Source organism: Lolium perenne, chromosome 3, assembly GCF_019359855.2.
Source record: "Lolium perenne isolate Kyuss_39 chromosome 3, Kyuss_2.0, whole genome shotgun sequence".
In the NCBI taxonomy this organism is placed as follows: Eukaryota; Viridiplantae; Streptophyta; class Magnoliopsida; order Poales; family Poaceae; genus Lolium; species Lolium perenne.
The window spans coordinates 45,565,805-45,577,525 of NC_067246.2; the positions used below are offsets into that span (position 1 = coordinate 45,565,805).

General features: G+C 52.5%; 2 protein-coding genes across 2 annotated transcripts; one reads left to right on the top strand and one right to left on the bottom strand.

The window, feature by feature from the left end:
• Positions 1–4,369: 4,369 nt before the first annotated feature.
• Positions 4,370–7,758, bottom strand: LOC127341399 (RING-box protein 1a). Its single transcript, XM_051367233.2, has 5 exons — positions 7,533–7,758; positions 7,405–7,455; positions 7,259–7,318; positions 4,704–4,775; positions 4,370–4,608 (listed from the first exon to the last, which is right to left on the bottom strand). Exons 1-5 carry the CDS (start codon positions 7,687–7,689, stop codon positions 4,571–4,573), a joined length of 378 nt encoding a protein of 125 aa, XP_051223193.1. The 5' UTR covers positions 7,690–7,758; the 3' UTR covers positions 4,370–4,570.
• A 1,930-nt stretch (positions 7,759–9,688) lies between these two features.
• LOC127339293 (probable F-box protein At4g22165) lies at positions 9,689–11,297 on the top strand. The gene is made up of 2 exons (XM_051365162.2): positions 9,689–9,842; positions 9,938–11,297. Exon 2 carries the CDS (start codon positions 9,999–10,001, stop codon positions 11,295–11,297), a length of 1,299 nt encoding a protein of 432 aa, XP_051221122.2. The 5' UTR covers positions 9,689–9,842; positions 9,938–9,998.
• The last annotated feature ends 424 nt before the right edge of the window (positions 11,298–11,721 follow it).

The window sequence follows — 11,721 nt, forward strand, 5'->3', positions numbered from 1 at the left end:
CGATTTCCACGCAAGAAGGATACCACCTCGGGTGCCGGCAGCCGGGAGGTAGAAGAACTCGTCGAAGGCCCTACCAAGGCATCTGTCCACAACCTCACGGGACACCACTTCCAACTTGGTCTCTTGGAAACAGACCACCGAAGCGCCAGAAAGAGAGACCAGTTGGTAGATCGCATCACAACGAGACGACGAGTTCAAACCACGTACATTCCAAATAAGCCAAGAGAGCATGTTCGCAAAAGGTACACGGAGGACACCACAGAAGGGGGCGCCTCAGGAAACACCACGTAGAGCCTAGACAAACTGCCCCTCTACATCATCGCCGGCCGGCGGAAGCGCCGAGGGCAGCCAACCGAAGAGGGCGAGGCAGGCAGCGAGGTCCCTGTCGGTCACCGGCTTGTCGAAGAAGTGGAGGTAGGCGTCAAGCGTCTCGTCATCGATGACCTCCCCCTCACGGGCAATGCCCAGCTGGACCATGAGGGTCTTCTGCTGTTGCTTGATGGGGGTGCCAGCCCCAAACCGCCCCGCCACTCTACTGCTCCGGCGAACCACGGAAGGCAGGGCACGGCGCTTCCGTGGTGGCTTGGGAACTGGCCTGGGCAAGAGGGCTTGGCGACGCGCCCTACACCGGTCGCGAAAGGAGGCGAGGCGCAGCAACATCTCGTCAGACGACGAGGAGGGCGGCGTTGGCGCAGGAGAGGCATCAGCCGGAGGGGTGTTGCAGGGCGGGGGCGGCTGCCCAACGATCTCCTCGGTTACAGGACGCTCCACGATCTCGCCCTCTTCAATCTCCGGCGAGGAGAGGACGACGGTGAACATCGACATAGGCTTGCCAAAGGAGTGCCGGGGCTTCTCCGCATCGGAGTCGAAGGAGTCGACAGACCTGGCAGGCGACAGCGGCCCAGTGGGCGACCGAGGCCCAGTGGGCGACCGAGGCCCATCAGCCGGCCAGAGGACAGGGTTGGCTGGTGGCCACCTGGGCCGGCCCAGCTCATGGATCGAAGGAGAGCCCAGGGCGCGGGAAATCTCCCGCGAGCGCGCCAAAGCAGACGCCGCCTCCACATGCAACGGCTCCTGGTCAAAAGATGCAGGTGAGAAGGAGGACCCGCAGCAGCCTCCGCTGTCTCCAGCAAGGCCGCCAGAAGCCACCAGCGGAGGGGATGACGCCGGCCGCCCCTTTTGACCGAGCACGGACCCAGAAGGGGAGAGGAGGACCGCAGCCCCGACCCCACCTGGTTTGGACGCGGGCGGGCCGACCTGGGGGGCGCCTTGGCCCGTAGCAGTAGGCAGCCCCACCACATCCACAGCGTCAGGGGCACCCACAGATGGGGCCCATGGCGCCACCGTGGTGGCCGGCACCAGCGCCACCCGCCGTTCAACTCCGCCGCGCCAACGCCGGGGAGGATCCTGGCCGGAACCAGACGCAGCACCACGGCCGGAGTCACGCAAGCCACGCGCGTCCGGCTCTACATTGCCGCCAGGAGCCCTGCCACCACCAGCATTGCCGTCGCTGGGCGGGTCCCTGCCGTTGCCTCCGCCGCCGGCTGCAGAGGCCGGCGAGGGCCGCGCCGTGAGGTCTTCCACGCGAACAATGTGCACCGTCGCCTCATAATCAAGCAGGGCAACCTCGTCCGGAATGAGCGCGTCGAGCGGCAGGAGCAGGTCATCATCGCCATTGTCGAAGAAGAGGGGCTCGGCAATCCAAATCTCCTTAGAACGCGGGATGGAGGCGGGGCTGTCCGTCCAGGCAGTGATCCTGAAGCAACCCATGTCTTCACGGCTCGCCGTCGCGGCGCCGAGGCGCTCGACCCACGCCGAAGAGCCCAGGATGGACTTGGCAGTGGCCATGCTCCACGCCACCGGCGGCACTCCGACCACTTCCAGATGCACACGGTAGCGAAAGACGCGGCGAGATGCCTGCCGCTGCCTGTTCCACACGCCGAAACGGAGCGAGAAATCGCGGGCGTCAAGGGGGTTGGCCACCAGCAGAGTGTCGCGGCTGGCTCGCGAGTCAAACACGAAGAGGAACTCCGCCGGCCAGAAACGGTGGACGGAGAAGTGCCCCTCGAGTGAAGGAAAGCGAGCAAGAACAGCGGCCATCACCGCCTCGCTGGAGACCGAGCGGCGCGTCCCGGAGACGAAGGCCACCACCCCCCAGCGAAGAGCATGTTCGGCATCATCAACCTCCGGCGACCGGTAAATGACGCACCTTTCCCGCGGGGGCCGCTCCGCTTCGAACTCCGCCACCACCTCTTCATCGGAACGGACCGCAGCGAGCGGCGGGCGGCGCGCCACAGACGCCAGCGCCGCATCCCGCAGCTCCTGCTCCCTCCTCAGCGCACGGCCAAGGAGGTTCTCCCCACGTGCAGACTCCTCTTGACGGAGCGGCGAGGACTCGCGGATCGCGCGCTCCCTCCGCAGCCCACGTTCATATGGCGTCTCCGTCTCCACCGGCTCGTAGACGTGCTCCTCCAGCACGGGCGCAGGCTGAGCGACGAAGCCCAGCCTCTCCTTGACCGGAGCGCGCCGCCCAGGGGCGTCCCTAAGCCCCAGGCGCTGCCGGGCCGGAACCCTGTATGGCGGCACCGGCGGCGGAGCAGGGCGGCCAGCGGGAGGAGCCACCGGGGGGGGCGGAGGCGGCGCAACGGGAGCACCGCCCGACCGCGACGCAGCAGGAACCACCGGAGGGGGCGGAGGTGGCGCAACGGGAGCCACCGGAGGGGGCGGGGGTGGCGGCGCGCCAACCGCGATAGCTCCGGGCGCCGTGCACTGCCGCGCGATGTGAGTCTCGCTCTTGCAGTTGAGGCAGCGCCGCGGCCCTTCACACCTTCCAGCCACATGGCCCGGCTCCGCACAGTTGAAGCAGAGGCCGGCCAGGCCCGCCGGAACACCGGCCGGCACCGTCAGGGAAGGCAGAGGCTCACGGCGGCGCTGGCGCTTCGGCAGCGGCCTCCTACCACCATCACCACGAACAGCCACACCACCATCCGCCCGCTGCTGCGCAGGGCGAATCACCACAGAGGCCACCTGTCGAACAGGTGGTGGGCGAGCCACCACCGGAGCCACCACCGGAGCCACCATCGGAGACGAGGGAGACCCCGCGCGAGCCGAGCTGGGAGTCCCATCCCTCACCACGTCGGAGTAGGAGCGGCGCGACGAGGAGCCCTCCGATTCGAGGAGGTCGTCGTCCTCCTCGTCCACCATGTCGGACCACCGCCTAGATCTGACCACGGACGCCGCCATGGGGGAGCACGGGGCGGGGGCGGGGGCGGGGGCAGAGACGGCCGCCGGGGAGGGGGCCGCCGCCGGAGGGGCGGGCGGCCGGCGCGCGGAGGGACGCCCGACGCTCTCTCGCTCACGCTCTCTCGCTCACGCTCTCTCGCCACAGGGCAGTATGAATCAAACGTATCCCTGCAATCATTTTGTGAATCTTAGGTGTTCCTAAATGTAAATCATGTCTTTGCATGAATAGGTCATGAGCATTCGATGTAAATTTTGATGGATCAAATGGATCCCTGCAGTAATTTTGTCAATCCTAGGTGTCCCTCTTTTTTTGTCAATCTTGGGCAAACGACAGAAGATTTTTCACTGGACGACCTTCTATTTTGCTCTCCACGTCATCATCCACATTACACTGACAGATTGTAATGGAGATCAAACACTGACACTTATGTGACCTAATCACTGACAATACAACCGCCCTGAGACATTCAAACTGAATTCCAGGAGAAACCATGCAACTTTTAATACTGTATATACTCCGTCCCAAATTAGCTGACCAGGATTCCAGGAGAAACCGCCCTGAGACATTCAAACTGAATTCCAGGAGAAACCATGCAACTTTTAATACTGTATAAACTCCGTCCCAAATTAGCTGACCAGGATTTGTCTATAGTTGCACACACTAAAACGCATCCAAATACATGCAAATTAAGATAAATCTAAGTCACTTCATTTGGTACATAGAGAATACATCAAAAGCACTCACCAGGATCACATACCTTGCATATATAAAACCACACAATGCATATCAACACACAAAGATAACCGACCAACACAAAACATTCTCCTCATTGTTGCAATGAAGATAAAGCACCGACACTTTCTTCACTAATCACCGACAAAAAAGAAACATAAAACCACCACCCTAAGACATTCCATCTGAATTCCAGGAGAAGCCATGCAACTTTTTGTGGCACATCAAAAGCATTGCCAGAATCTGATACCTTGCATAATAATACCACGCTAAACATATCTACTCAAAAGTTGGCCCATGCAACATTCCCAACATAGATTCCTTATCCTGACAAGCCCAAAAAGATTGTATAACATCCAAAAGCACCGACTTAGGAAATGGTAACACATCACAGGCAAATAAGGAAATCCATTAATACGATAGAATTGACAGTCGAGTACACAGATCCTTTATACAAAATCATCACACAAGTGCAGACCGTTGATAAGGATGAATGTAGATGCAAATGTTCTAAAGTAGCTGAAGACAGCGATGTTTGAGATAAGATAGGCCTGAGCTTCCAATGCAGCAGTAGTCAAGAAGCGGAGGGTGGGTCTAGTGGCCATATTTCTGGAATTCCCATTCGCTGTTGTCTGCAAGGTAGAACGGAGAGGATATGTTGGTCAGTACAAAGATGGCAACAAGATAAGCTTTTGAGGGAGACACTGTAGACAGGAAGTGATGTTACCTAATGGGCACACTTGGCGAGTCTTGAGCCACCTGCTGATGCAGTGGAAGTGGAAAGCATGATTGCAGACACCTGTAGTACAAAAGAGGACATCATGTTAGGTCCAGTGAAGCTAAAAACAAATAATTTGCTAGGTTAAATTCAGTTTCCAATAATAGTTTGAATAAAGCTCGTATAGTAAATTTGTTTACAAAGGAAAGAATTAACCTTGCGAAATAGCAGCCTATCTCGACATTATCAAATATATCAAATGTTGCAATTAACTAGAGCCCCCATTAGCGACTCAATCAGGACATTCTAGAATATTTATGTTCTGGGCCTACTACCGATCATGTCATGTGTCCATCAACGAGTGCAGAGACAGTCATCAAGGTCTATAAATTCGTAAGGGCAAACCATGGTTTTAAAGGCGTCGCCTAGGCGTCGCCTAAGCGACGCTTAAGCGTCAGAGCGCTCCAGGAGGTCAAGGCGTCGACGTCGCCTTCGTTTCCTGTCCAAGGCGTCCAGAGGCGTCTCTGAGGCGTCCAGAGGCGTCGCCTAGGCGCAAAAATCTCCGCCTTCCTCGCTTCTGGACGCCTCGGTCAGGTCGAGCGGGAAACTGCGATGGCGGGAGGGAAAACTGAAATTGGCGGTCATGGGAGGGAAATTGGGGGCCAGGGATGGGGAAAGAGAGGGAAGAGAGAGAGGGGAACATGCCAGGGGAATCGATTGGGAGAGAAGAGAGAGAGGAGGGAGCTCCTCTCACGCGGCCTCCCCAGCTCCGGCCAAGCTTGTGGCTGCCTCTCCGCCCGGCCTCCTCCTCCTCCTCCTTGCCCCATGGAGACGGGAGAGGCGGCAGTCGCTGCGACGGGAGAGCCGGCGGTCAGCGACGGGAGAGCCAGGAGAGCCGGCGGCGCTAACAATGGAGGACGACGTGCTCGTGTGCGCTGTTCCTGGGATCGCTAGGGTTAGGCTTTAGATAGTTAGTTGGGCTTTTTGGGCTGAAAGGGGCTTTTGGGCTGAAAGAGGACGACGTCTTGGACAGGAAACGAAGGCGACGTCGACAGGAAACGAAGGCTTCAACTTCAACAGAGGCGTCACCTTGCAACGCGCCTTAGGCGCCTATGCGTCCAGGCGCCCCCCCATCGCCTTGGGACGCCTTGGCGCCTTTAAAACCATGGGGCAAACACATGACAAACCGATTCTGGAGCCATTCGTGCGATTACCTTGTGTTTTGTCTCTCAATCCACCATCAGTATCTTATTTCCAGTTGCACATATGGGTAAACTAAATTTCTATAATAAGTGGTTATACCAGGCTAAATTTTTATAATAAGTGGTTATATCAGGGTAGGCAAGTTACACAAAGAATATGGATATGAACAGGTATATGGCACTCCCTCCATCCACACATAAGTAACTCGGATTTTTCTAGATATGCTAGACAAATCAGTGTCACTTATTTGTGGATAGAGTGAATATAAGACATTAATATAACTAGCATACCTTATGAAGATGATATAATAGTTTTGGATGCAAAACTGATACTAATGCTTCTACAACAGGTAAACAGGCAATTTAGCATCATGTCCTCTTTGCATTTACTACCTGCTATCCTATGTTATAAGGGAGTGGACTTATATAGTAAATGATGAGCTTATCAGTAGAATAAGGTTGTTCCGTGAGTTAATGCTAATTAAGTAATTAACCAAAAAAAAATCAAGGAACACCTTACTATAGTCATACCCACAAGATTCCTTTCAGAAAGAAAACAAATCTACGAACAGACACTCAGAGGCAATGGCTGAGGGGATACAACTTTGACTAGAGCGTTTAATCATTGTTCAAGCTACAGTCAAGAAAATCACAGAAGTTTCATTTTCCATAAGGGAGTGCACAGCTGAACATAACGAGCTCATCAGAAACAGAGGCACTAAACAACTGTAACTTGAGCGAAGAAGAGTTTGCAATCATGTTTCACTAACAAAGAACACTAATCCATAGTGACAAGCTAAATATGAACTAGAGTACTAGTACAAGGAAATATCATGAAAATTACAAGGTCAAAGGACAGCTGGTAAGGTCCCAGCCTCTCCAAAAAGATTGTACATCATAGAAAGAAATTATAGTTTATTTCAGATTATCAGTAAGTCACTATTTTGAGACAACTGCACAGGGCCTCATGGTTGCTCAGGACTCAAGCCTAATGGTCAAAATTGGTGTATCAGTTTGCAACAGGAAGGGTAAGAAGAGATGGATACTGTATTCTATTCACTTCACATACAGTATATATTTTCAAGCACCTATACAATATACAACAATCAGGCTACTTAGAAGATTATATTATCATATGCTAGCAATCCCTTTTATTACAATTAATTAGTGCTACTAATGTGTAATCTGGGGCCATTAAGCACCAAACGCTAATCAAGCATCCACGCTATAACACAAGCTTCTACAGCGCGCAAATAGTGTGGTAGTAGTATATAGCGGATAAAGATAACCCAGACGCAGACGTAGCACACGAAGCATACAAAAATCAGGTGACAGATGAGATAAGAGTGGCCGGAATCGTACCCCACGCGACGGTGCACTCCTCGCTGGTGGCGCTGGCCTGGTTCGCCTGGCACTCGATGCCTGCAGCCCATGAACCAAATCGATGAAACCCTAATCACAGATCGGCAACCCAAGTATACAATACCTAGAAAAGGAACCGAGCTTACATAGATCCATGATGTGGTTGCGGCAGATGGCGCAGTTGTCGACCACGATATCTGCAAAAAAGATCATCAGACTGGATCGAAAACTAGGGTTAGGGATTGACGGGCGGCCGGTCGGATTGCGCGCGTACCCCACGCCCAGAGCGCGACGGCGTTCCACTTCTTGATCTCGAAGCGCTTGGCGGGCTTGCGGGAGGAGGAGGGCCCGGCGGCGGAGGAGCCCTCGGCGGCGGGGGCGGGGAGGAGCGGCGGCTTCACGTCGGCGGCGTCGGTCTCCATGGCGGACATCTCGTCTCGGCGGCCGATCGAGTCTGGGTTAGGGGATTTGATCTGCGGTGGGGTTTCTCACCGAGCCCAGGGCCGTGGATTTTATGGGCTCTGTGCGGCGTGTCCGTCTATTTCACGCCCGATGTTCGTATAACTATACAATTAGGGTTCCCCGCAAAATAAATAAAGGTACTCCGTATGAAATTTGGTAGATTTTCTTTTGGACTCTTAACACAAGTACCTCCTCCGTTCATAAAAAATATTTTAAATTTATCTAAATTCAGATGATTTAAATTTAGACAAATCTAAAACGTCCTTTTATGAATGAATGAAATACATATATCTATGACTTTTGCAGTTTCCGCATCAGCTAGAGCCATCGTTAAAACCATAATATTATGTACTATATTTGTCATAATAGTGTGTACTATGTAACATAAAGTTGGCTGGCTTACCACGTCAGTGAAAATGGGAGCATAATGATGCGGGCAAACCACTAGTTCACGTGTTGCAAATTGACAGTGCCATCAGTTATCTCCGCCCCCTTTTAGCTAGGCGCCTAGGCCCTTCTTCATCCGTTATCTCCTCCCCCCTGCACAATCCTATCTCCTGCTCTCCACGGATCCGATAACGCCTTCATGAGTGGGACCCACGAGGGATGGCTATAAGGTCACCGAATCTTGCTTCAGCGAGTCAAATTTGTCACCGGCGAGCTTGGTGATGGTGGAGGTTCGCATTTACTGACGTTACATACGGTATTGCGTTTTGCTACACGTGTGATGTAATTATGGGCAAAATGCTACCATAATTTGTGTGCACATGTTACAGAGAGATTGCACTAGTATTCATACCTTTTCTTGAAATGTTGGACGGGTTAGAAAAAATTATTGGATGTATTGCATAAAAATATTAGAAATGATGTCGCATTTTTAAAATTATGCATTCATAGAAAAATGTTACATTAAGATATTTTTTGTAAAATTTATGGAATTTTTGCAGCTGGTTGTATTTACAGCCGGCTGATTTGTCTTTTATCAAACCACATTAAAAATAGGAAAGATAGAGTTACAACTCTTTTAAAGCATGGCCATGAGAAAATGGGCTGAAATAGCTAACCATTGGGACTCTCAGCGCAAACGTCTGCATATATATTGGTAGGGCGCACTGTTTTTATATTTTTTTCACGTATAAATCTAAAAAACCGTATAATTTTTTAAAAAAATTGATCAAACTGACCGATAAAACTGGCCTTAGCGCTAATAAAGAAAATAACAAAAGAAGTAGAAATAGCAGATGGGCCAAGCCCAAACAACCGGCAGGGATAAGCCTAAGAGCATGTCTAACATACCCTAAAAGGGCCAACCCTGTAAAATAACCGCCGAAATATGGGGTAGGCCTACCCGGCCGTCTAGCAGACCCCGTAAAATAGGCCCCCGCGTCGATTTTTTTACAGTTTTGCTAGGGGTGGCTTCTGGCCCCCTACTTGTGCGGGGCGGGAGAGCAAATACAGGGTCAACCCCTATCCCATTTCAGCTAGGGCGCGCGGACATTTCAGAACTCCCACCCGTTTTCCCCCGCGCCGCCGCCATAGCCACCCGCGCTCCACCGCTGGAAACAGAATATTCCGTAGGATTCTATTTTACGGGTGGGGATACGGGGTCTGCTAGCTCGGACGAGTTTTTGGCCGATGAAAATAAATACAGGGCCCTCTACTCGCGTTTTACGGGGCAGAAAAAATAGGGGGTCCGTTAAACATCTCTAAGCTCCAAAATTGACTCTAAATAAATCCCGACATCTCCTCCCCCTTCCCAGCGCCCGGCCGCCGCGCACATCTGCGCGAAATCTCCACCTCCGACCTCCCCTTTTGTCCCCACGCTGCACTCGTCGTCAACCCGGTTCGGACCTAGCAGCTCGCCGCGGAACGACGGCCACCCTCTTCTCCGGTTTGCTGCTGCTCCTCCCAAGACACCCCTGGTGTTTCTGGCCGCCGGTCAGTACCCGGCCGCCGCGCACAGCCGCGCGAAATCTCCACCTCCGACCTCCCCTTGTTGTCCCCACGCTGCACTCATCGTCAACCCGGTTCGGACCCATCAGCTCGCCGCGGAACGACGGCCACCCTCTTCTCCGGTTTGCTGCTGCTCCTCCCAAGACACCCCTGGTGTTTCTGGCCGCCGGTCAGTGCTCTTCTTTTTTCTGTGTGGGAGAACTTGGAGGTGATCTAGAATTATTTGCACAAAGTTTGAAGATCACGATCTGTTAACATGTGCAGACTTCCTCTTATTACTTAATCGTGAAGAAATTTCGGGAAAGAAGATACTCATCCACGAACAATGGCGACTGTGACCGGCGAAGAATCACTGGAGCTGCCTTATTGCGGGGAAGAAGAACGTAGTGATCCACATACGATGGCGACTGTGACGTGCCAGTCGCCGGAGCTGCCTCAGGACATCTTGATTGACATATTTTCCCGCCTCCAGATCCCTGATCTCGCGCCTGCGGGCTCTGTGAGCTCCTCCTGGCGTTCGGCCTACACCAGCCTACTCAACCTTGGGAAGTATTACAGACAGGCTCAGACGCCATGCCTGCTATACACTTGTGAATGCGCTGGAAAGAACGTTGCATGTCTCTACAGTCTCGCGGAGAAGAGGGTTTACAAGCTGCCTCTCACATGGTCACTCCTCCGCGGCAGGTTTGTGATTGGATCATCCCTAGGCGTCCTAGTTACAGTTGATGAGAGGTCTGAGATGCACCTCGTCAATCCGATTACCGGTGAGCAGATTGGCCTCCCTTCGGTGACCACCATAGAACAGGTGAAGCCCATCTATGATGACACCGGTGCTCTCCACATGTACGAGTGCTCATTCCACACTGCAAAGAAGGTTCTCTGCCCTCCAGAAATTGTTGCTCTTGACAAGCTACGGGATTTTCTCCAACACAAGGCCTTTGTGCTTTCGGACACATCCACTAAGAGCTTAATTGTGGTGCTCATCCACAACCCACATCGCCAGCTCTCCTTTGCGAGGCTCGGGGATGATAGCTGGACCTGGCTGCCGCCGCACGCCTTCTTTGATGACTGCATCTACAAAGATGGACTGTTATATGCTACCAACACGGATGGAGAAATTCATGCCTTCGATCTCTCTGGCCCTAAGGTGACATGCAAGATGATTTTGAGGAGGTTCGAGGTTGAAAAGTGTCGCAGCATGTACATTGTACAAGCTCCATGGGGCGATCTTCTGCAAGTTGGGAGATCATTTTCTGATTATGAGCTAGAACCTGAGCCTGGAGCATTTGTTTATTGGAACACTGGCAGATTTAGGATATATAAAGTTGGCATTGCAGGGAAAGGACGTGAGAAAGTCAGGAGCTTGGGTGACCATGTGTTGTTTCTTGGGTATAATCAGTCGCTTTGTCTTAGTGCCAAAGAATATCCAGGTCTCAAGGCAAATCATGCATACTTCACTGACGAAAGCTATTTGTGGACAAAGGGATTTGAGAATAATCGCCGTGATCAGGGGCGAAGCTCCCCTTTGGGCAAGGTATGGCAGCTGCCCTACCTTGATTTTGGGCAAAAACTCAAATATATATATGCATATATGAATATACAATCAGTTTTGTACAGTTTCTGAAGATAAAACAAAAGAAAAGAGAGGAGGTGGGCCGCAGGAGGAGAACACAGGACAACGGCAACCAAACTGGGCTGCTGCTAGCCGGGCCGCGCGTGATAGAGTCGAAACCACCCGCCCGTGCTAGGCCTGGGCATTCGGTTTTAACCGAAAATTCGGTTCGGTTTTTTCGGTTTTTCAATAATTCGGGTAATAAGAAATGAGAACCGAAATTATATCGGTTTCCTAATTAGTATGTAATTCGGTTACCCGATAATTCGGTTCGGTGTTCGGTTTTTAACCGATTTGACCAAATTGTGACAACAAATAAAAAGTCTAATCCGTATGATAGCATGCAGTTCGCTTGCCACTCGCCGAGTTGCCGTGACTAGAAGATATCTCCACGTACGACAAGGACTGTTGAGCCCAATAATCATACAACCATGTA